General features: G+C 46.1%; 1 protein-coding gene across 1 annotated transcript in view; it reads right to left on the bottom strand.

The window, feature by feature from the left end:
* LOC129708985 (gamma-glutamylcyclotransferase-like) overlaps positions 1–24,770 on the bottom strand; it is a 29,406-nt gene extending 4,636 nt beyond the window's left edge. Inside the window, exons 1-3 of the mRNA XM_055655117.1 lie at positions 24,537–24,770; positions 10,809–10,951; positions 3,212–3,353 (exon numbers count right to left, since the gene is read on the bottom strand). Coding sequence (XP_055511092.1) covers positions 3,212–3,353; positions 10,809–10,951; positions 24,537–24,770 — 519 coding nt within the window. The remainder of the gene's footprint in view (positions 1–3,211; positions 3,354–10,808; positions 10,952–24,536) is intronic.
* Between the last annotated feature and the right edge of the window lie 97 nt (positions 24,771–24,867).

The raw sequence follows: 24,867 nt of genomic DNA, 5'->3' as shown, positions 1-24,867 counted from the left end.
GAAAGTAGTAGCCTGCGAGTTTACCGTAGTGACACGTGAATCTACCGTGGGCACTCTTTAACTCAGCGGGACAGGCAGAATCTCTGGAGAGAAGGAATGGGTGACAGGATGACGTTTCCAAAATTCTGCTGCGTCTTTGTGTTACTCCAGCACTGTGTGTTCACTTTTTGTCAACTAGCATCTGCCCTTTCTTGTGTATGACATTATTTGTATACAATTCTCTGAGTTGTCTACCTCCACTATTGTTCCTGTACCCAAAAAGACAAGGATTACTGGTTTTAATGACTACAGAACTGTCGCACTGACCTCTGTAATAATGAAAACCCTTTAAAGATGTGCTGGCCCACCTCGAAAATATCACCAACCCCCTTTGCAAGCTAGATCCTTTGCAGTTTGCATACCGTGCCAATAGATCAGTGGATGATGCAGTCAACCTCGGCCTGCACTTCATCCTCCAGCACCTAGACTGCCAGGGGACTTATGCAACAATTTTGTTTATGGATTTTAGCTCTGCATTCAACACCATTGTGCCAGACCTACTACATTCAAAACTCCTCCAGTTGACTGTGCCTGAAAACCCTCCGTTAGTGGATCACCAACTTCCAGCTGGGAAAGTACATCACGGACTCTCTGACCCTCGGCAAAGGAGCACCGAAAAGCTGCATACTCTCCCCTCTCCTTTTCTCTTTCTACACCAACGACTGCACCTCCACAGACTACTCTGTCAAGCTTCTCAAGTTTGCAGATGGCACAACCCTGATTGGACTGATCCAGGATGGGGAGGAATCTGCCTACAGACAGGAAGTGACTGTTAGGCGCTTCCCCCTCCTGGTGAATGCTATGTACTTACCTTTCTCTGTTTCTCTCCCGAGTACAGGCCTCGTGGCTGTGAGTCTGGAATCAAGGGGTTGAAGGCTCCTGTACCCGATTGGCCAAGCTGCGTCAGGTGACGGGTGAATCATCTGAAGCTTAAATACCAGAGCTTTCCAGGATTCTCTCTGTTCTTCGTCGACCCTGACTAATGAGCAGACTGCTTGTGTGAGCCGAGGGAGGCCTGGCCACATGGCATAGAACTTTGTGTACTTTCACCATTTCTTGGTAACAAATATTGAATTGGGACGGATAAGGGCTGACCTTAGTGTTTTTGTGTATTTTGTTTCAGGGTTATATCTCTTTAGGCAGGTTTTAGAGTCTCCGGTTCGACGGTCCATCACGTGGCTGGCTGGAGCATTGTTAAATTGTTTGTCAGTTCATCCATATCCCTGACTGGGTTGTTTAAATCAGGTTTGGGTTTTGTGTTCCATTGAATAATTAAAACTATTTTTGAACTTGAACCTGGTTTTTGCCTTGTGTTACGCGGCTCTGAAGTACCTGCATTCGGGAGTCGTAACAGTGACACAGCTGGCGTCCTGGTGCCATCGCAACAACTTGGATCTAATTGCACTTAAGACAGTGTAATTGATTGTAGGCTTTAGGAGAGCTCCCCCTCCCCCCACTCACCATCAACAACACCACAGTCACATCTGTGGAGTCATTTAAGTTTCTTGGAACCATCATCTCCAAGGACCTAAAATAGGCCACCACAGTCAAAAAGACCCAACAGAGGATGTACTTCCTGCGGCAGCTGAGAAAACACAATCTGCCACAGGCAATGATTTATAGTCCAGTTTTATACTGCCATCATAGAGTCAGTCCTCACCTTCTCCATCATGGTCTGGTTTGGCTCAGCCACCAATCATGACATCCGGAGGCTGCAGCGTTTGTTCGATCAGCCAAGAAGGTTGTTGGCTGCAACCTTCCTCCCATTGATGAGCTGTACACTGCAAGGGCCAGGAAGTGAGCAGGTAAGTTCATCTCTGACCCCTCTCACCCTGGCCACAAACTCTTTGAAGCACTTCCCTCTGGGAGGCGACTCCAGACTGTCAAAGCTGCCACAGCCAGATATAAAACAGCTTTTTTCCCACGAGCAGTAGCTCTACTCAACAGCCAAAATTCCTTTTGCACTGGTAGTTTATTTAATTCTTCACATGTTTAAATTATAATGTTTTATTAATTGTCTACTGTATATCGTGTTGTTATCCTTGCGAGCAAAACACCAAGGCAAATTCCTTGTATGTATACATAATTGGCTAATAAAATGTATTCACTAAATGCACAAGGAAACAAATCCTCGTTATTGTGCTCCTGATCACCAAAGTTGAGGCCCTGTTCCAAACGGAGTTCCGTAGTCCAGTCTCAACATGTGAGCAAAGTTGTATGAAATCAAATCCCTTTTATGATTCTATAGATATTAATAGAAAGTTTAAACTTACAATTAGAAAAAAACAAAATGTTATCCCTATAAAAAAAAGGCAAATCTACAGGAAAATAGTTTTGTTCTAACTCTTCCCCTAGAAGAGCCAAAGATGAACCTCTTTTAAGTTTCTCTTTCCTTGCAAGTATCCCAAAGCACCAAAAAAAAGAAACAATTTTGTTGTATGGAATGGAGAATGAATGAATAGATGAATGAATGAATGAATGTATGAATGAATGATAAGTTTATTTGACCAAGTATTCACATACATGGAATTTGCTTTGGTGCTCTGCCCACAAGTGACAACATGACATACAGTGACAGTTAGGAATTACACTTAAAACATTAAACATCAACAATAATACATGTGAATTAAATAAAATACCAGAGCAAAAGGAGGCTACAGATTTTAGGTTATTGATTGAGTAGTGCTACTATTCGTAGGAAAAAGCTGTTTTTATGTCTGGCTGTGGCAGCATTGACAGTCCGTGGTCGCCTCCAGAGGGGAGTGATTCAAAGAGTTGGTGGCAGGGTGAGAGGGGTCAGAGATGATCTTACCCGCTCGCTTCCTGGCCCTTGCAGTGTACAGTTCGTCAGTGGAGGGAAGGTTGCAGTCAATAACCTTCTTAGCTGATCGGACGATTCATTGCAGCCTCCGTATGTCGTGCTTGGTGGCTGAGCCAAACCAGACCAAGAAGGAGAAGTGATAGTGAATAGAAATTTTTCCTCATTTGATTAATAATCAAAGCAGGTTCGGACTTTCAAAATACAACACAGTTTAATGCTAATGGATGTGCAGCACAAATTGAATTCCTGAAGGAGGATAATTAAGGCCTTTGTGGTCTAATCCTGGATCAACAAATCTCTTTTTACTTTGATTTTATTTTCAAATAAATCAATTTACTTTTATTTACCTACCTCTTTGTAAAGTGGTGATGTGAGGGAGGCATTAAAATGATTCATCTGATAGGTCAGACAAATAATTTCTCCTCCTTCTCTATCTTTCTGCTCAACTTGAACTTCCATTGGACTGTAGATTCCTTCCTCAACACCTTCTTGACTGTTGCAGAGAGAAAACACACTTGTGGTCAGAAACAAATAAGAGCTGCAATATGAACCAAATGACAAGTATTTTGTTAAACACCTGTTGGATTTTATGTACATTTATTGAAAATATTTGTACATATGTTGATATAAATATTTTGAACAGGAAGTTGGTGCCTGTGGTTATTGATCCTGAAGAATAGCGTCTCCCTTATTTTATCTGATTCTTATTTTTTAAACTATATTTTCATTAGTGTATCTTTTTAATTATTTGCATCATTTGTAATTGCTTCCATCAAAAGATAGCCTGGAAGCCTTTGATAGTCACAAGCATTTCTTGGATGGGATCACTACCTGGATTCTGCTCACTTATTATGCCTCTGACTAAACCCAAGTCGGGCATCGGTGAGTAAATGCTGTTCGTTCGCACACTTTTGTACGTGACAAGGAAGAAAGCTATTGAAATAGAACAGCTACTCATACGTGAACAGTGTTTCGTAATAAATGCAATTACACATGCATCTGTCTTTGGCACTCAAGAGCTTGGCCACAACGCCAAGCATTGGGATGCTCTTGGAATCACCTCCTCTTGTTTGCTGTCTAGTTATCCGTCTGGATTTTTCAATAGATGGTGGCAGTTGTGGAGCTCCGATTTGAAGCTCCAATTGGTTATGAGACCACTTAGCCCAATCTATTACCATTTTGCTAAATACAACATGGTGACACAGCTTCACAATGTTGTCACCTCATGTTTGGCGTATCCCTGCTATTTCGGGCATGTCCTTCCCCACTGAACAGGGCAAAGGAGGTTTACCAGAATGGTGCCAGGATTATGGGATAGTAGCTACAGGGTGCGGTTGAACAAACTCAAATTGTTTTCTCTGGAAATCACGGAGGTTGAGGGAAGACCTAACAGAAGTACATAAAATTATGAGAGGCATAAGTCTGATTGTAAAATCAAATCCGCAAACTCATTTAATCACCTCCTTGCTCATTAAGAATCTACATTTGCCACAGTCTTTCAGGAAGAGTTACAAAGACTCATACAATCAGAAAAAAAATTGTGTCCTCTTTGCATTAAATGTGGCCCCCTTAACAATGACTCACAGAACTATACTCTCTCACGAGGAACCCTATTCGCCACATTTACATTGTCAAAAGCTCTCAGAATATCTTATATTTCAATGTAGCTCCGCTCACTCTTGTAAACACCAGAAAATCCATGGCTAGTATTTTCAACTTTTCCTGCAAGACAAGCCATCCATTGCAAGTATTAGTCTGGTAAATATACTTTGTACTATTCAAATTAACTATATCCGTCACTAAATAAAGAGACAAATACTATGCACAGCATCTAGATCTGGTCTCATTTATGCCCTATATCACTGAAGCACAACTTACCTATTTTTGGATGAAATTCTTCCAGCAATAAATGGTAATATTTGGTTTGCCTAGGCTACCTGTCAAAAATATCTTACTTGCCTAGGCTACTGTCAAAGCACTTCTCAAACTCATAACTCTGACACCAACATGGATGGGAGCAGCAGAAAGATGAAAATGCCTGGAGATTCCCATCGTCGCACTATCGCACATGTTTCTATTTATTTTTCTTTAAGAGTGTAATTCCTGTATTCCCTATTTTTCCCTATATAGATTTTGTGGGAATATCTTCATTAGAAGGACTGCAGTAGTTGTTTAGTTCAGTTTAGTTTTTTGTCACGTGTACTGAGGTACAGTGAAACACTTTTGTTGCGTGTAAACCAGTTAGCAGAAAGACAATACATGATTATAATCAATCCATTTACAGTGTATAGATACATGATAAGGGAATGATGTTTAGTGCAAGGTAAAGCCAGCAAAGGCTGTTCAAGGATAGTCCGAGGGTCACCAAAGAGGTAGATAGCGGATCAGCACTGCTCTCTGGTTGTGGTAGGATGATTCATTTGCCCAACAGCACCAAGAGGTTGGCCATGTTAATCCCTCAAGGGCAATAAATTCAGAAGCCAGCCAACAACTCCCTCAACCCAAATATGAAATTTTAAAAATCTGCGCAGTCTGCCAAATATATTTTTCATGATTGGCACAGCTCTGCCTGTTGTAGTGCTACTAAGTCACAGTTACGGATAATTTCTATGCCCTTGATACACTGTGCTATTTCTGAAAGTTATTCAACATCATGAAGCACAGACCCAGCTGAGGAAGGGCAGTAGATAGTAATCAAAAGGAGGATTCCACATGTATGATTCTCCCAGAATCTCCATGCAACTGGAGAGCTGGGATGAATACCATACAAAGAAGAGGAGATATTTCAACCCTGGGCCGTATATAACCACTATTGTGCAAGTGAAAAGTAACCCCGAATAACGTGTTTAGTATACTGTTGCTGTTTTCTTATTACAAACGCATTAAGGTTATCCTGGATAAAGATTTAAATGATTTTATGCACATACCTGTATAGCATTCAATATATCTGAAACGCACGTTTAAAAATAATAAATCATACCTGATTGCCATCATCGTTACAATCCCTTTGGAGCAACACATCAGTTTAAAATTGAAGGTACACAAAAAAGCTGGAGAAACTCAGCGGGTTTCATCTATGGAGCGAAGGAAATAGGCAACGTTTCCGACCAAAACCCTTCTTCAGACTGATGGGGGGTGGGGGGGGCGGGGAGAAGAAAGGAAAAAGGAGGCGCCCGAAGGCTGGGGGTTGGGAGGACACAGCAGGAGGGCTGAGGAAGGGGAGGAGACAGCAAGGACTAACAAAATTGGGAGAACACAATGTTCATGCCCCCAGGATGCAGACTCCCGAAGCGGAATATGAGGTGCTGTTCCTCCAATTTCCGGTGTTGCTCGCTCTGGCCATGCAGGAGACCCAGGACAGAGAGGTCGGATATGGAGTGGGAGGGGGAGTTGAAGTGCTGAGCCACCGGGAGGTCAGGTTGGTTATTGCGGACCGAGCGAAAGTGCTCGGCGAAACGATCGCCCAACCTCCGCTTGGTCTCACCGACATAGATCTGCTGACATCTAGAGCAGCGGATGCAATAGATGAGGTTGGAGGAGATGCAGGTAAACCTCTGTCGCACAGGGAACGACTGCTTGGGTCCTTGAATGGAGTCGAGGGGGAGGTAAGGGGAGAAGTGTTGCATCTCTTGCGGTTGCAGGGTGGGGGGTGGCACGGGAGGGAAGGGAAGAATTGACAAGGGAGTTATGGAGGAAGCAGTCTTTGCGGAAGGCAGACATGGGGGGAGATGGGAAGATGTGGCGAGTGGTGGGGTCACGTTGGAGGTGACGAAACTGACAGAGGATTACTTGTTGTATGTGACGGCTGGTGGGGTGAAAGGTGAGGACTAGGGGGACTCTGCCCTTGTTGCGAGTGGGGGGGATGGGGAGAGAGAGCAGTGTTGCGGGGTATGGAAGAGACCCTGGTGCGAGCCTCATCTATGGTGGAGGAGGGGAACACCCGTTCCCTGAAGAATGAGGACATTTCAGATGCCCTGGTGTGGAACACCTCATCCTGGGAGCAGATGCGGCGTAGACGGAGGAATTGGGAGTAGGGGATGGAGTCCTTACAGGAAGCAGGGTAGGAAGTCGGTGGGCGGCGCGACTCTCGTCAGCAGCGGCCTCTGCAGTCTGTCCGCGGTTTATTATTTTTTGTCTGTGTTTTAATGTAGTTTTTGTTATTTTTTGTTGGGGTGTGTGTGTGGGGGGGCGGTGGGAGGGGGGGGGGGGGGAAACTTTTTAAATCTCTCCCTGCACTGGAGACCCAACCTTTTTCGTCGGGTTTCCGTTGTCGTTGGGGCCGCAACGAGGAGCGGCCTCCAACAGGAAGAAGCCGGGGACTCTGGTGCTACGACTCACCGTCGCCGTCGCGGGGCTGGCCGAGTCCGGAGCGGGTGGAGCGGTGGAGGAGCGCTGCTGCTGCTGCTGCTGCTGCTGCTGCTACCGGAGAGTCGGAGGCTCCAACGGCAGGTCTGTGGACGGCGGCACCGGGAGCCCGCGGCTCCCTGGAGGGAGACCGCTTTTCAGGGCTCTCGCAACGGCGACTTCCCCCGTCCGAGTTGCGGGGTCCAAGAGCTCCTGGAGCTGGGCCTTTACAGCACCACCCCGCGAGGCTTGGAATGGCCTCGGGACTCTGCGAGCACACGCCGGGGGCTCTAACACCAAGACCCGGTGTGCGACCTCGCACCACCCGGCGTGGCTTTAATGGCCGCGGGACAATCGCCATCGCCAGCCGGGGGCTTTGACTTTGACTCTGACATCGTGGGGGGGGAGAGTGCAGTGGAGAGATAAGTGTTTTTGGCCTTCCATCACAATGATGTGATGGATGTTTATGTAAATTATGTTGTGTTGTTGTGTCTTGGGTCTATTTGTTTGTAATGTATGGCTGCAGAAACGGCATTTCGTTTGGACCTCAAGGGGTCCAAATGACAATTAAATGTATCTTGTATCTTGTATTTTTTTGTTTTTTTTTTGTTTATTTTATTAGAAGTTAATACAGCACAAAACAGTACAGTGGCACCTAATTTTAGGTGCCAACTATGTAATACCGTAATCCATTCTATGTACAACCTCTAGTTTTATGTTATAAGAAAGAAGTAAGCAGAACAAGAAAAAGAAAGCAATAGAAAGGGGAAAAAGTGGAAAAATAGATGGTAGAGAGTAGAAAAACGTGAAGTGTGTATATAAAAAATAAAAAAAGGAAGAGAGAAAGAGGAAAGTAGAAATAGAAGAGAAGGCCCCTTAAAAGAGAATTTTTCAAATCTGTATTCGGAGATGTAGCTCTATCCGCGTCATGAACTGAAATCAGCAATCCTTACGGCACCGCTGCATCACATGATTCCAAAAAGTCGATGAAAGGAGACCAACTCTTTAAGAATTGGTCATATTTATCTATTAGTCGGAGTCTCATTTCTTCAAGGCGTGCTATGTCCATCATATTCCTAATCCACATTTTAACAGTTGGTGTGGTTGTATTTTTCCAAAATTTAAGTATCAATTTCTTTCCAATTATTAACCCATAATTAAAAAAAACATTTTGATCTTTATTTAAATTGGTATCTTCTCCTATTATTCCAAATATAATCCATTCCGTTTTGGGTTCTATTCTTGACTTGAAAATCTTAGTAAATATATCAAATATATCACTCCAAAATTTATTCAACTTTGTATCTTGTATCTTGTAAGAAGTGTAGTCCAGATAGCCATGAGAGTCAGTAGGTTTATAATGGATGTCGGTCAGAAGTCTATCACCTGCAATGGAGATAGTGAGGTCAAGCAATGGTAGGGAAATGTCGGAAATGGTCCAGGTGTATTTGAGTGCCGGATGGAAGTTAGTGGTGAAGTGGATGAAGTCAGTCAGTTGTGTGCGGGCGCAGGAGGTGGCACCAAAGCAGTCATCAATGTAGCGGAGGTGGAGGTCGGGGATGGGGCCCTGCTACGTATTGAACAAGGATTGCTCGACGTAACCGACAAAGAGGCAAGCATAGCTGCGGCCCATGCGTGTGCCCATAGCTACGCCTTGTATTTGGAGGAAATGGGAGGAGTCAAACGTGAAGTTATTGAGGGTAAGGACTAGCTCCGCTAGGCAGAGGAGAGTGTCAGTGGCCGGGTATAGGTTGCTTCTCTGGTCGAGGAAGAACCAGAGGGCTTTGAGACCATCCTGGTGGGGGATGGAGGTGAAGAGTGACTGGACGTCCATGGTGAAGATGAGGGGGTGAGGGCCTAGAGAATGGAATGCGCGGAAACGACGGAGAGTGTCTGAGGTGTCCTGAACATAGGTAGGGAGGGATTTAACCAAGGGGGATAGGATGGAGTCAAGGTATTTGGAAATGAGTTCGGTGGGGCACGAACAGGCAGAGACAATGGGTCTACCAGGCCAATCAGGTTTGTGGATTTTGGGGAGAAGGTAAAATTGGGCCGTGCGGGGCTGGGGAACGATGAGGTTGGAGGCTCGGTCAGGCAGGGCGTGGGAGTTGATGAAGTCGGCAATGGTGCTGGAGATGGTGGCCTGGTGCTCGTCAGTGGGGTCATGGTCCAGGGGTAGGTAGGAGGAGGTGTCCGAGAGTTGGCGCGTGGCCTCAGCTTTGTAGAGATCGGCGCGCCAGACTACCACGGCACCTCCCTTGTCGGCGGGTTTGATAACCCAATCTGGGTTGTTGCGAAGTGAGTCGATGGCAGTACGTTCATGGGGGGAGAGATTGGAGTGAGACAGGGGAGTGGAGAAGTTGAGGCGGTTGATGTCGCGACGGCAGTTGTGGATGAAGAGTTCTAAAGCCGGAGGGCCACGAGGGCGGTTCCACGAGGAGGGGGTGCGTTGGAGACGGGAAAAGGGGTCATCAATAGGGGGCGAGGACTCCTTCCCATGGAAGAAAAACTGAGGCAGAGGCGACGGTAGAAGAGCTCCAAGTCGTGGTGGGCGTGGAATTCATTGAGGTGGGGACGGAGGGGGACAAAGGTAAGACCTCTGCTGAGGACAGACCGTTTGGTGTCGGAGAGGGGGAGGTTACGGGTTATAGTGAACCCCCAGCAGGGATGGGGGTTGGGGCCGGAGGAAGGCAGGTGGGTGGACTGGGGACGAGGCGATGTGTGGTGGTGAGGGGGGGGTGGGTGGAGGGTGGGGTCAGGGGGTGGGGGTTGAGAGGGCTGTGGTGTGGGGGGGGAAGAGCAGGGGTCACATAGTTGGGGGATGGGGAAGACTTAGTGGAACTACCACTGAGGTTAACCAGGCTGGGCAGACTAGCACTAGGACCCAGTGTAGTCAAACCCAGGAGAGTGGGAGTTAGCAGCGTGGAGGCTTCAGGCCCAGTGCAGAGTCCAGGCTCCAGGTAAGGCGATGGCTGTGGGTTGCTGGAGGGAGGTGGAGTGGCGAGGGTCAACGGGCCCGATGGTGGGAGTCGGGGTCAGCGGGCGATGCGTGGGAGGTCCCGGTGGGCGGATGGTCGGTGGGGCGGTGCGGTTCGGCCAGCCCGGTAAGGCGACGAAGTGAGTCGGTTGCGGTGCGGCGGCTCAGCACTTCAACTCCCCCTCCCATTCCGTATCCGACCTCTCTGTCCTGGGTCTCCTCCATGGCCAGAGTGAGGACCACCGGAAATTGGAGGAACAGCACCTCATATTCTGCTTGCGGAGTCTGCATCCTGGGGGCATGATCATTGAGTTCTCCCAATTTTGTTAGTCCTTGCTGTCTCCTCCCCTTCCTCAGCCCTCCTGCTGTCTCCTGCCATTCCCCAGCCTTCGGGCTCCTCCTCCTTTCCCCTTTCTTCTCCCCGCCCCCACCCCCCATCAGTCTGAAGAAGGGTTTCGGACCGAAACGTTGCCTATTTCCTTCACTCCATAGATGCTACTGCACCCACTGAGTTTCTCCAGGTTTTTTGTGTACCTTCGATTTTCCAGCATCTGCAGTTCCTTCTTATACAGTTTAAAATTGAAGTTTTGCTTCAAAATATTAAAGAGTATTAAACAAAAGACTTACTCATCCAAAGACTGTCGATTGGCGGCTTTCAAACACCATATAACTCCCCATACTTCTTCATTAGGACTTGGTATAATAGTGGCCACAGCTCCTCCCCATCGACTTGAATTTCCAATTATTTGGCCAAATGCAAGTCTGTAGCCCTAAAGAAGAAAAGTATTTGTTTCACAAACATAATACCCCTCTTAAAAATTATGAAATCTATTTCTAGTTATCAAGATTGTAAAATACAGTCACTAAACAAGCTAAAAATAAGTTTATAAATCAAATAGGTTCTATAAAGTGTTGGAGGCAAACATAAAAGAGATAAAAAGGTAATCAAATAGTGAATTTTTACATAGGTGTTCCCTGAGGCTCAAAGACTATCTGTTTCCAATACAATCCTAAAATGAACAATGTAACCTACTTAGGTTAATCCATTCAGGACAGGAGGATCGTGAAGGCGCAGGACCTAGCTGGTTCCTGATGTCTGGTGTCAATGTTAGATGGTCCAGGAGAAGTCGGACGAATGTGTGGAGGAAAGTGAGATCAGTGAGTAGAATGCAACATGCAAAATATGGAAATAATATGCGTTCATAATATGCAACAATTCTCTAGCCAGTTTTTAGTTTTAGAGATTATGGAAATAATATGCGTTCATAATATGCAACAATTCTCTAGCCAGTTTTTAGTTTTAGAGATACAGCGTGGAAACAGGCACTTCAGCCCACCGAGAGCACACCAACCAACGATCACTCATACACTATTTCTAGTCCCACACACTAGGGACAACTTACAGAGCCAATTAACTTACAATCCTGCACGTTTTTGGAATGTGGGAGGAAACCAGAGCATTAGGAAAAAATCAACATGGTCACAGGGAAAACGTGTAAACCCCGTACAGACAGAATCCATAGTTAGGATTGAACCCGGAGTCTCTGGCGCTGTAAGGCAACAACTCGACCGCTGCAGCTCTGTGCTACCCTCACAAGTTACATCCTGGATGACTAGAGTAGCTGACATTGTTTCTTTATTTAAGAAGGGAAGTGGAAAGAATTCTATAGAATTATAGGCCGGTGGCAGGGAAACTATTGGAAAGGATTCATCGATTTTCATTTGGATGAAAACGGGTTAATTATGGACCATCAGCATAACTTAGTAGAATTAGAATTACCTTTATTGTCATTCAGACCTTACGGTCTGAACGACATTTTGTGCCTGCAGTCATACATACAATAATAAACAACAATAAACACAAATTAACATCCACCACAGTGAGTCCTCCAAGCACCTCCTCACTGTGGTAGAGGCAAAAATCTTAGGGCTGCAGTCTCTTCCCTCCTCTTCTCCCTCTGCGCTGAGGCGATACCCCACCGGGCGATGGCACAAACAGTCCTGCGGCTGACCGAACCCCGCAAACGGGCCGGCTCAAACATCGCGGCCCGAGGTGGTCGCAGCCGCTGGCCCGCGGCTGAACCCCGGACTGAGGTCACCGCCGCCAGAACGCCGTTCCAGCCACCGGAGCACCGTTCCAGCCCCGAGCCGGATCGCCCTCACATGAGTGCCGTTCCTCCCTCGAGCTGGGCCGCTCCGACGTGAGTTCCGTTCCTCCCTCGAGCTGGGCCGCTCCGACGTGAGTGCCGTTCCTCCCTCGAGCTGGGCCGCTCCGACGGGAGCGCCGTACCTCCCTCGAGCTGGGCCGCTCCGACGGGAATGCCGTACCTCCCTCAAGCTGGGCCGCTCCGACGGGAGCGCCGTACCTCCCTCGAGCTGGGCCGCTCGACGGGAGCGCCGTTCCACCCTCAGGCTGAGCCGCCCCAACGGGAGCGCCACAGCCCCTCACGGTAGAGTCTCAGCCCCGCGCCAGGCCGCCCTCACGGGAGCGTCACAGCCCCTCACGGGAACGCCTTTCCAGCCCCGAGCCGGACCGCCCTCACGGGAGTGAGCCCAGGGCAAGTCCTGACTGGCTCTGCCTCCGGAGTCTCGAGGTTGCCAGCTCCGGCATTAGGCCTCAGCGCAGACGGAGGCAGAGAAGGGGGATACGACAAAAAAGTCGCATTCCCCCGAAGGGAGAGACAGCAAGCCCTGTTTCAACCCCCCCACATAAACACAACCTAAAAACCAAAAACTTAACTAGACAAAACGAAAAAAAAACAACACAAAAAAGTAAAAACAAACGGACTGCAGGCGAGCCGCTGCTGCCAGGGCAGCGCCGCCACTTCATCATAGTACATGACAGATCTAGACTTATTAATGTTAGTTTTTTAAGGTGACCAAAAAGATACGGTTGTGTATGTTGTCTACATGGATTTTAGTAAGGCATTTGAAAAAGTCCCCCATGGTAGGCTGATCCAGAGGATTAAGTTGCGTGGGATTAACAGTGACTTGGTCGAAATGGATTCTGAACTGGTTTATTGATAGAAGACTGCGGGTTATGAACAAATGGCAATATTCAGGCTGGAAATCTGTGTAGTTCTGCAGGGATTTGTTCTGGGACATCTACTGTTTTTGTGAGGTCAAATGTAAAGGGTAAATATACATTTAATGGCATGACTCTTAACAGCATTGATGTACAGAGATGTCATGGGGTTGAAGTCCATAACTCCCTGAAAGTCCATAACTCCCATAATTCTTTGAAAATTTAACACAATTAGATAGAGTGGTACAGAGGGTATGTGGTATGCTTGCTTACATAGGTCGGGGATTTGAAATGTTGTGAGTAGTTCTGGTCGCCCCACTACAAGAAGGCTGTGGATGCTTTCGAGAAGGTGCAGAGGACGCTCTCTCTGGAATGCCAGTGGTTGAGGGGAGACCTGAAAATATATAAAGTGGGTGAAGAAGGGCTCGCTGATGCACCTTGTGAGCCGGGGGTAATGTCGGCAGGTCCATCCGCTACAACCAAAATCTACTTCCAAGTGGTCCATTAAATCGGTTTACTGTAAATTTGAACTAATCTATTCAAGATCTAGACTGTTTTCATGGAAAAGATGTAGAAGCCCATTACATGACAGGATGGAAATCTTCCCACATTCAAGGTAGGAGTCCTTCATCAGAACCTGGAACTCAAGAAATTGCTCACTCCACAAAAACACTAACAAGTCAATGTTAACCAATGCTTTCTTTAAATATTCTTGATAGAAGAATACACCTGCACTATTCAAATCCTACCTCAGCAACAAAACACTACAAACTTTTTTTTCCCAATTGTGTTTAGCACGGTCTTATTTATATTCATATTTTTAACGTGCTGTCTGAGCCTATGTTCCTGTGATGTTGATACGAGCAAGATTTTCATTGTACGTGGACCCCACCATACTTGTCAGTATGACAATGAACTCAACATGATTTGAAATATTGATCAGCATCAGAAGGGCACATCACTGCACCTGCCAGGTAAATAACGGGCTACAGATGTTAACGGCATCAATTCAAGTGAAGTAGCTCATGAAGGCAAACTAAATTTTGAAGTAGGAACAATGTCAACCCTCAGAAACAATTCCTATACCCTAATGTACTCCAGCACATTAATGCTTACCAATAAAAAGTGGACACATATCCATGAGATTCTTTCTTCTCAAGTATCACAATTGGCTGATCCTGGTCAGAAAACTAGAAGGCACTGGGTTACATTCCACCAATATCCACAGCATATGAGAGCAGAATGCATTTTTCTATCTATCTATATTACTAAATCTCTGTGCTTGACCGCTTTTAGCCGTCTGTGCTGCGATTTCCGAGAGAATGCCGCCACGTACGGCCGTCATTCTTGGCCACCTCGCTCAGAGCCCCCCTCCGCTACATGTGTGCCGAGGATTTTTCCCGTTGATGAAAAATGACAGAGATATTAATGTTTTTACAAAATTCCCCATTCTCTCTGCTGCCCCCGCTGGCGGCAGGGGGGAGGGACTATAAAACCAGGAAGTGGTGTGCCTCACTCACTCTTCAAGATGGAGGAAGGCAGAGGGTCACGTTTCTCTGAGCTGTGAATAACATTGAACACATGTCTACTCAAATGTGAGTGCCCTTAGTGGTTCTAAAATGCTTGCAAAACGTGTCTATTGGTTCTAAAGCTTACAAAAAAATGTCTATTGGTTCTAAAGCTTGCAAAAAAATGTCTATTGGTTCTAAACCTTGCAAAAAAAATGTCTCTATTGGTTCTAAAGCTTGCAAAAATGTCTATTGGTTCTAAAGCTTGCAAAAAATGTCTATTGGTTCTAAAGCTTGCAAAAAATGTCTATTGGTTCTAAAGCTTGCAAAAAAAATGTCTATTGGTTCTAAAGCTTGCAAAAAATGTCTATTGGTTCTAAAGCTTGCAAAAAATGTCTATTGGTTCTAACATTTTTGCAAAAAAGTGTCTATCGATTCTAAAATATTTGCAAAAAGTGTCTCTTTTCGTTCTATAATGCTTGCAGAATGTGTCTTTTTTGGTTCTAAAATGCTTGTAAAAATGTTTCTCTATTGGTTCTAAAGCTTGCAAAAAAATGTCTATTGGTTCTAAAGCTTGCAAAAAAATGTCTATTGGTTCTAAATGCTTGCAAAAAGTGTCTATTGGTTCTAAAATGTTTGCAAAAAGTGTCTATTGGGTCTAAAAATTGCAAAAAGTGTCTCTTTTGGTTCTACAATGCTTGCAGAATGTGTCTTTTTTTGGTTCTACAATGTTTGCAAAAAGTGTCTCTTTTGGTTCTACAATGCTTGCAAAAAATGTCTATTGGTTCTAAATCTTGCAAAAAAAAATGTCTATTGGTTCTAAAGCTTGCAAAAAAAATGACTATTGGTTCTAAAGCTTGCATAAAAAAAGTCTATTGGTTCTAAAATGCTTGCAAAAAGTGTCTCTATTGGTTCTAAAATGCTTGCAAAGGTGGGAGGGGGAGGGACTATAAAACCCAGAAATGGTGTGCCTCACAGTCTCTTCAAAATGGAGGAAGGCAGAGGGTCACGTTTCTCTGAGCTGTGAATAACACGTCTACTCAAATGTGAGTGCCCTTAGTGGTTCTAAAATGCTTGCAAAAAGTGTCTATTGGTTCTAAAATGTTGGCAAAAAGTGTATTGGTTCTAAAATGCTTGCAAAAAGTGTCTATTGGTTCTAAAATGTTTGCAAAAAGTGTCTCTTTTGGTTCTAAAATGCTTGCAAAAAGTGTCTGTTTTGGTTCTACAATGCTTGCAGAATGTGTCTGTTTTGGTTCTACAATACTTGCAGAATGTGTCTGTTTTGGTTCTAAAATGCTTGCAAAAATGTCTATTGGTTCTAAAGCTTGCAACAAAATGTCTATTGGTTCTAAAGCTTGCAACAAAATGTCTATTGGTTCTAAAGCTTGCAACGAAATGTCTATTGGTTCTAAAGCTTGCAACGAAATGTCTATTGGTTCTAAAGCTTGCAACGAAATGTCTATTGGTTCTAAAGCTTGCAACGAAATGTCTATTGGTTCTAAAGCTTGCAACGAAATGTCTATTGGTTCTAAAGCTTGCAACGAAATGTCTATTGGTTCTAAAGCTTGCAACGAAATGTCTATTGGTTCTAAAGCTTGCAACGAAATGTCTATTGGTTCTAAAGCTTGCAACGAAATGTCTATTGGTTCTAAAGCTTGCAACGAAATGTCTATTGGTTCTAAAGCTTGCAACGAAATGTCTATTGGTTCTAAAGCTTGCAACGAAATGTCTATTGGTTCTAAAGCTTGCAACGAAAATGTCTATTGGTTCTAAAGCTTGCAACGAAATGTCTATTGGTTCTAAAGCTTGCAACGAAATGTCTATTGGTTCTAAAGCTTGCAACGAAAATGTCTATTGGTTCTAAAGCTTGCAACGAAATGTCTATTGGTTCTAAAGCTTGCAACGAAATGTCTATTGGTTCTAAAGATTGCAACACGAAATGTCTATTGGTTCTAAAGCTTGCAACGAAATGTCTATTGGTTCTAAAGCTTGCAACGAAATGTCTATTGGTTCTAAAGCTTGCAACGAAATGTCTATTGGTTCTAAAGCTTGCAACGAAATGTCTATTGGTTCTAAAGCTTGCAACGAAATGTCTATTGGTTCTAAAGCTTGCAACGAAATGTCTATTGGTTCTAAAGCTTGCAACGAAATGTCTATTGGTTCTAAAGCTTGCAACGAAATGTCTATTGGTTCTAAAGCTTGCAACGAAATGTCTATTGGTTCTAAAGCTTGCAACGAAATGTCTATTGGTTCTAAAGCTTGCAACGAAATGTCTATTGGTTCTAAAGCTTGCAACGAAATGTCTATTGGTTCTAAAGCTTGCAACGAAATGTCTATTGGTTCTAAAGCTTGCAACGAAATGTCTATTGGTTCTAAAGCTTGCAACGAAATGTCTATTGGTTCTAAAGCTTGCAACGAAATGTCTATTGGTTCTAAAGCTTGCAACGAAATGTCTATTGGTTCTAAAGCTTGCAACGAAATGTCTATTGGTTCTAAAGCTTGCAACGAAATGTCTATTGGTTCTAAAGCTTGCAACGAAATGTCTATTGGTTCTAAAGCGTGTGCACGTCGTCTGTCTGTGCGTGCGTATGTATGAGTTGCTGTGTCTGTGCGTCGTGTCTGTGCGTGCGTATGTATGAGTTGCTGTGTCTGTGTGTGAGTGTTTGTATGTATGTGTGTCTGAGTGTGTGTCTGCGTGAGTGCCTGAGTATCTGTGTGTGTGTGTGTGGAGAGCCACTAAGAGTGCATGGGGGGAGATGGACTGAATGTGTGTGGGGGAGGGGAATGGCATGGAGCAGAGTGGGGGGGGAGAAGGGAAGAGGGGTGACTGAGTGAATTGCCACCACCAGCTGTGAGTGACTGGGCTGCCAGCCCACCAGCCATGAGTAAGTGAAATGCCAGCCCACCAGCTGTAAGTGACTGAAGTGCCAGCCCACCACCCATGACTTGGTGAACTGCAAGTCCAAAAATTCATTCAGTCAACAATGTCCATACTAGCCCTCTGGAAACCAGTTCCTTCAGTGCACAACAGCCTGAGTGACTGAGCTGCCAGCCCAAGAATCCATTCAGACCACAATGTCCATACTAGCCCTCTGGAAGCCAGTCTCTTTGACCCACAACACACATACTAGTGCTCCAGAACCCCCCCCCCACTGACCAGCAATATTGGAATTGGTGGAGAGGTGGAATATTGTGTTGGGGACCAGCCCTCCCGTGTGATGCTGGGACCCAACGGGTCCCACTTAGTCTAGTCTATATTACTAAAAGTCTGTTCTTGACCGGTTTTGGCGATCTGTGCTGCGATTTCTGAGAGAACGCCGCCACCTACGGCCGTCATTTTTGGCCACCTCGCTCAGAGCCCCCCTCCGCCACAAGTGTGACGAGGATTTTTCCAGTCGATGAAAAATGAGAGAGATATTAATGATTTTACAAAATTCCCCATTCTCTCTGCTGCCCCTGCTGGTGGCAGGGGGGAGGGACTATAAAACCAGGAAGTGGTGTGCCTCATTCAGTCTCTTCAAGATGGAGGAAGGCAGAGGGTCACGTTTCTCTGAGCTGTGAATAACACTGAACACATGTCCACACAACTGAGTAAGTACTCTTAATGTGGTTTGAAAATGAAAATATGGTTAAAGTAAAAATGCACTGTCTGCAAATGATTGTATGGGGGGTTTGGGTTGAAATAAAAAGGCACTCTCTCTCTCTCTCCCCTCCACTCCTCTCCTCTGCAAGTTGGGGGCTATGTGTCAGTAGATAGGGTGGTTATGGGGTAAAAGGAGCAAATTAATAATATTAATATAATATCAGGGGGGTTAATTAGCAGGGGGGCGGGGGGGGGGGGGATAGTTAGGGTGTGTGAAGCTGCAGGCCGCATCGCCCCCCCCCCTACCGCACGTTGGGGGAACAGACCCAACGGGTCTGCACTTGGTCTAGATCACACAGAAACGAAAGCTTTTCACTGTCCCTCGATGCTTGTGACAATATAATTAAACTAAGATACTTTTACTCACTTTGAACATCTTGTTTATTGATTCAAATGTATAATGTTTCTGAACAGACCAACTCGATTTCACAAAAGTTTTGCTTATTTCTGTCAGCTTTTACCAGCCTGATGTGCAATTTTGGAGTCAGAAGTAGGTTTGAATGCCAACCCTGAATGAACATTGTCTCCAGTTCCAAAATATTATCACATTAATGCTAGCTGAATTTCTCAATAATTACTGTATCTTGGAACAATTCGAACAAATTGTCTTGTTAGCATTCGAATCGAACAAGGACAAATGCATCCACCTGGATTTTACAAATATATTTATAACAAAAACCATCAGCATTAACTATGTTTACTCAATGAAACTGACAGCCTCTTACGGAATTCTGCACAGATGCAGCTGAATGCCAACATCTCCCGATGGTTTATTGATCTCACCGTCTCCATCACAGGAGATAGACTATCAACTGACATCCTCAAGGTATGCCTTCTTTGAAGAAGTTCTCCTCCTCTCTCCGAAGACAGTTTAACAACCTCCTCTCTCACTGCCCCCCCGCTTTAATTCCCCCTTCCCTCCAACTCTACGACCACATCTTAACCCCTCCACAGCCCACTGTCTCCGCCTCTTCCTTACTTCTTCCAGCCCCCCCCATATTTTACCGCACATCAGTCTGAAGAAGGATCTTGACCTGAAATGTCGCCTATTTCCTTCGCTCCATAAATGTTGCCTCACCCGCTGAGTTTCTCCAGAATTTTTGTCTACCTTCAATTTTCCAACATCTGCAGTTCCTTCTTAAACAAAAAGCTGGAGTAACTCAGTGAGTCAGAAAGCATCTCTGGAGAAAAAGAATAGGAAATGTTTCAGGTCGAGACCCTTCTTCAGATTTAGTAGTTCAGGGCAGCATGGCAATGGTGCTATGTTTAAGGGAAAAAGAGAGGTCAACACTAGCTGTAATGCATGGATGAATACATTAAGAATGCATTGTGGCGGGGACTCGCAGGAGTCCAGCCAAAAACTAGTCGGACACTAGTTGTGTGCACTAAACGTGTTTATTCTCTCCAATACAGCTCCCTACTCCTCACCGGACACAGGCGTTGCCCGGCCTTAAATATCAACTCCGGTACCAATCCCCTGACTAGCGCCCCCCACACCAAGACGCCGCCCTCTAGAGCTGATGGTTCGTTGTTGCCACCAGGTGCCGCCACATGACCCACCCCAGAACTAGAGGCACCGAAGGGGACGGGACGCCGCACGAGGGGTCCCGAACGCGTAGTTACAATCCCACTCCCCGGGGGCTTGCTCGGTTTGGAAGAATCTCCAGGAACCCGGGACGGCGGACGCCCGCAACTGGGCGGTTGAGCCACATGGACTGGCTCGCTCGGGTCCAAGTGGGCCGGTTTCAAACAAGCCAAAGACAGTTTCACGCCGCCTCCCATGTCCAAATAAAATGTAGTAGGCCCGTGCCGCAGCACGCGAAAGGGACCTTCATATGGGCGCTGGATGGGTGACCTGTGGGAGTCACGGTGAAGAAAAACATACGGGCAGCCCATCAGCGGCAGTGGCACATGGGAAGGGGCCACTCCATGACGCGACGTTGGGATGGGAGACAAACCTCTCCCGCAAACGGATCAGCACCGATGACGGGGGTTCCTGGGACCCATCAGCAGCAGGGACAAGCTCCCCGGGGAAGGTGAGCGGAGCACCATATGCCAACACCGCGGAGGACGATGACAGATCCTCCTTGGGGCCCGTCCGAATCCCCAACAGGACCCATGGCAACTCGTCCATCCACCCAGGGCCTGTGAGACAAGCCTTCAGACAGCGGTGGAACCGCTCCTCCAACCCATTTGACTGGGGATGGTACGGTCGCATGGTGGAGCTGCGTCCCCAACAGGCGGGCCATGGCAGACCACAGTTCAGACGTGAACTGGGCGCCCCAGTCGGACGTGATGTGAAGTGGAACCCCAAAGTGGGCAATCCAATTGCCACGAGCGCACGACTGAGTCGAAGTGTCCGTGAGTGGGATGGCCTCCGGCCACCGGGTAAAACGGTCAACCAACGTAAGCAAGTGTGAAACACCCTGGGACGGAGGCAGTGGCCCCACGATGTCTACGTGTACGTGATCGAACCGCCGGCGTGGCACTGCAAAGTCTTGAACGGGCGCCCGGACATTTCGATGCACCTTTGATGCCTGGTACGGGATGCGCTCTCAGGCCCAGCGATCGACCTGCTTGCGAAGTCCGTGCCACATATACTTCACGGCCACCATAGCTACCTTGACCCGGATGGATGGGTGGGCCAGCCCATGGATTACCTCAAAGACGCAACGGCTGCCGGGATGATAGGCGTCGGCTGACCCGTGGATACGTCACAAAGGACCAGAGCACCAAGCCAGAGATCACAGTGCAGTACGCTCTCATCGTCCACCAGCTAGTCCGCCGCCAAGGCAGAGTAATCTATTCCCGTGGCCGGGTTAAGCTCGGCTGCAATTGCCGGACGGGACAAAGTATCCGCCACGAGGTTGCATTCACGGCGATGTGCCGGACATCCATGTATACTCCAAAATAGCCGCCAGCTGGAGCTGCTGACGAGCGGACCAAGGATCCGAAACATGAGGCGCTTGTGGTCAGTAAAAACTATGAAGGTACGGCCCCCGAGGAAGTACCGAAAGTTCTCCACTGTGAGGTGTAAGGCGAGCAACTCCCGGTCAAAAGCACTGGACCTCAGGTGGCGGCTAAAGGATGCCCCCCCCCCCCCCCCCCCCCCCCCCCATGCTGCAGATAAAAATGAAATAGCACCACATGGTGTAATACCTATCAAGAATTTGATGGTATTATGGTGCTTATAATTCGACCAAGTCTGTGCGCGCGCCTCTAAACTCTTAGGTCTATCACAAAATACTTCAAAGCAATCTATAATCACTGCCACACACTTTCCAAATGTCCGCTGAAATTGCATGGGCATAGTTTTCCACAGAACCTCCCTTTCAGGCCAAATAATTAACTTGGATATGCTCGAAGGGCCGAATGGCCTACTCCTGCACCTATTTTTCTATGTTTCTATGTAACATCATTCCATGCTGCAGGCTTGTCTGTAACTGTGCATCAATCCCACTAGTGAATACACGCGCTACTGTGGAATGACTAACAAGAAATCGATACGCAAGATCTTCATGAGGCACTACGTCGGAGCTTCATCAAGACAATCAGCAACTGCTGAAAATGTGTTAGTGAATGTCTTTTAGGGAGCTTGTCCTTAACATAATTGAAGACCAGCATCAAAATGGCAAACGTTGGTAAACCCGTGTAGAACCTAAACGTTTTGTCGTCCTTGGAAAGGCTTTCTTGTGTAAACTTACTTTGGGCTGCTTGTCTTGCTTTAGCAAGCTCCTCATTGTTATTGTCCACTTGTGCTTCCAGTACTATTATGTCTGCTGCACACCTGTCTGTTTGTGTTGATGTGTCCATTGTCTCTTTGACTGGTGTTTGTGTTTCCATGTCAAGTTGATGGTGTAATCGCAGCTCCGGTTCAAAGTTCTCATAATCATTAACCTGCTCAGCATCATCTTACGGAGCTACGGATGCTTGAGCTGCGACCAAATCTGCTTTCATACTATCTCTTCTTGTTACACGTGCATGGCGTTCTTGTGCACGTTGTCTATCCTGCTCATTGTCATCGCCGCGTCCCATATTCACAGTGGGTGCCCAATCAGGATTGAATGCCGGTGCAGGCTCGTAAGGCCGAATGGCCTACTCCTGCACCTATCTTTCTATGTTTCTATGTAACATCATTCCATGCTGCAGGCTTGTCTGTAATTAGATGATAAATAAATAAATAATTGTGGATAATTGTGCAGGCTTTAAACAAGGAACATTGAAAAATATATTTTGGCAAATAATAAAATGTACTGACAGCTTAAACACCCACTCCCTTTCAAAGATATTGTCAATTTGCTGAGGTTGATTATGTCCAATTAACAGCTAACAATTATGCCATTCCTTGGCTTGTATCTGAGTAAAATTTATTTCAAAACTCGCTTATGGTTTGAGATTATTTCAATGGTAAATTTAGCTTCAGAAACATTTTCTGTTTGCATGTTAAAACCCACCTGAGAACCATGGGTGATTTTACAATTTTACAGATAGATTTATCACTTCTGAAACTTTTTAGATAACATATGAATAAAGTAAAAAACATAAATAATGCCTTACTGTTGATGAAATGCATCTTGATATCTGCACGGCCAATGTTCGCCAACCACTTTAGCTGTTGTTGGCCCTTCAGCTCTCTCTTCCCTTTACCTTCATTTTTCTACAGTTTTGGAATTCTGAAGAAGGATAATTGTCTCTCACGGTCACCCCGACTTCCACAATTATTTACAGCGCAAAAAATCACCATTTGGGTGTTTTTTAACAGGTAGGAAAGTACGCGTTTCTAGCATTAATAACATATACCATACGGATGTCCTCCAGATGGATTGAGCGGCTCCGGGCGTCAAGCCCTTTGACCCAGTGACCTTACGTGCAACCCTCGATAGAATTTTTGACCAGAAGAGAGGTGCGTTGTGTGTGCGGTGTGTTGTGTGTGTGTGGTGTGGGGTGTGTGTGTGTGTGGTGGTGGTGTGTGTGTGGTGTGTGGTGTGTGGTGTGTGTGTGGTGGGTGGTGTGTGTGTGTGGGGGTGGTGTAGGTATGTTACAAAACCTACCTGAATCGTCATTGGGAATCTGCCCACAGCCAGGTCCGCGATTTTGGCGCTGTTTGGAGGGGGCGGGTTTAAAACGCGATTTTTACTAGGCTGTACTAATCGCAGATGTTCAGCCTAGTAAACCATTAACGAAAAATCGCTGCAAGACCCGGTCGCAAAAGGTATTATTAGTTTTATAGGCCTCGATAATATAGTTATAATAGTTTTTAAATTACTGTCTCATTCCGCAACCTCTCGCAGCCCCAGGGTTTTATAAAGCAAACAATTAAAGGTATGTACCTTATTTTTACATTAAATGGGGCATATATATAACCCTATATATCAAGTTATCTATAGCGAGTAGTTCATTTTGGGCTTTTTATATCCCGCAGCATTTTTCTCGGCATTTGAGGGCACTAATCCAGCGCAATGTCAACGTTCTAAACCAGCGCGTTCACATGAACCCACTAGAAAGCCGATTTAAATGGGCATTTATTTACAGCAATTGAACACTAAATTCCTTCCATTTGGCCTATAAATTAATGTAAATTAGATATAAAAATCATGTTATATTGTGAATTATTTGTGAATAATCTTTGGACACTTAGGCTATTAAAAAATGTTAATCTTTCCTTAAGAAATGGGCTTTTGACTATCCAAGATCACAGCTTTTTTGTAATGTCCATTGAAAATCAATAGGGAACAAGATGCTAATTTCCGAGTATGAAAATGGCCATAACTTTTTTAATACTTGAGATATGACAGTGAATTTGGTGTCAAATTAAACTTATTGTTATGCTTTATCTGATGGGATAAATTGCAGACTTGATTTTTAAAATCTCAAAATTTTGTAACATTGCTAGGTGGTGTGTGTGGGGGTGGTGTGTGTGTGTGGGGGCGGGGTGTGTGTGTGGGGGTGGTGTGTGTGTGTGGGGGTGGGTGGTGTGGGGGGGGGTGGGGGTGGGGTGGTGGGGTGTGGTGTGTGGTGTGTGTGTTGTGTGTGTGGCAGATACTGGTTGACACCGAAGAGTTTCTATCTCCAGTAGTCAATTATTAGCCGGAAGGTGACAAGGATGCATGCAATCAGTACGATTAATCAGAAGGACAGTGAAACTCGTCGGGTGACTCCCACCATCCGCGCTCTCTCACCTTCAAGCAGCCCACGGACACTTGCACCGCCGTGGGGTTCTGGAGCAGCAGCCGCCCCCGCAGCAAGTTGCTGCCGTAGGCGAAATAGTTGAAGTCATCTCGGCTGTGGCCTGGGCCTCCGGTCGCGGTCATGGCAAGGCAGTGGGACGAGGGCCAGAGCAGCGCGGCGAGGGCCAGAGTTAGCGGGGCGAGGGCCAGAGTTAACGGGGCAACGTACGACGCCGGCCCGGTCATCCCCTCCTTCCTTCCCTCCCGAGCGTTGATCGCCAGCGCGCCTGCGCGCCCATGTAGAAGGTGCTGGAACCAACAGACAGGCGGCTCGCCGGCGCCG

The sequence above is a fragment of the Leucoraja erinacea genome, chromosome 2, assembly GCF_028641065.1.
Source record: "Leucoraja erinacea ecotype New England chromosome 2, Leri_hhj_1, whole genome shotgun sequence".
NCBI lineage: Eukaryota > Metazoa > Chordata > Chondrichthyes > Rajiformes > Rajidae > Leucoraja > Leucoraja erinaceus.
This window is presented reverse-complemented; position numbering and strand designations above follow the sequence as displayed.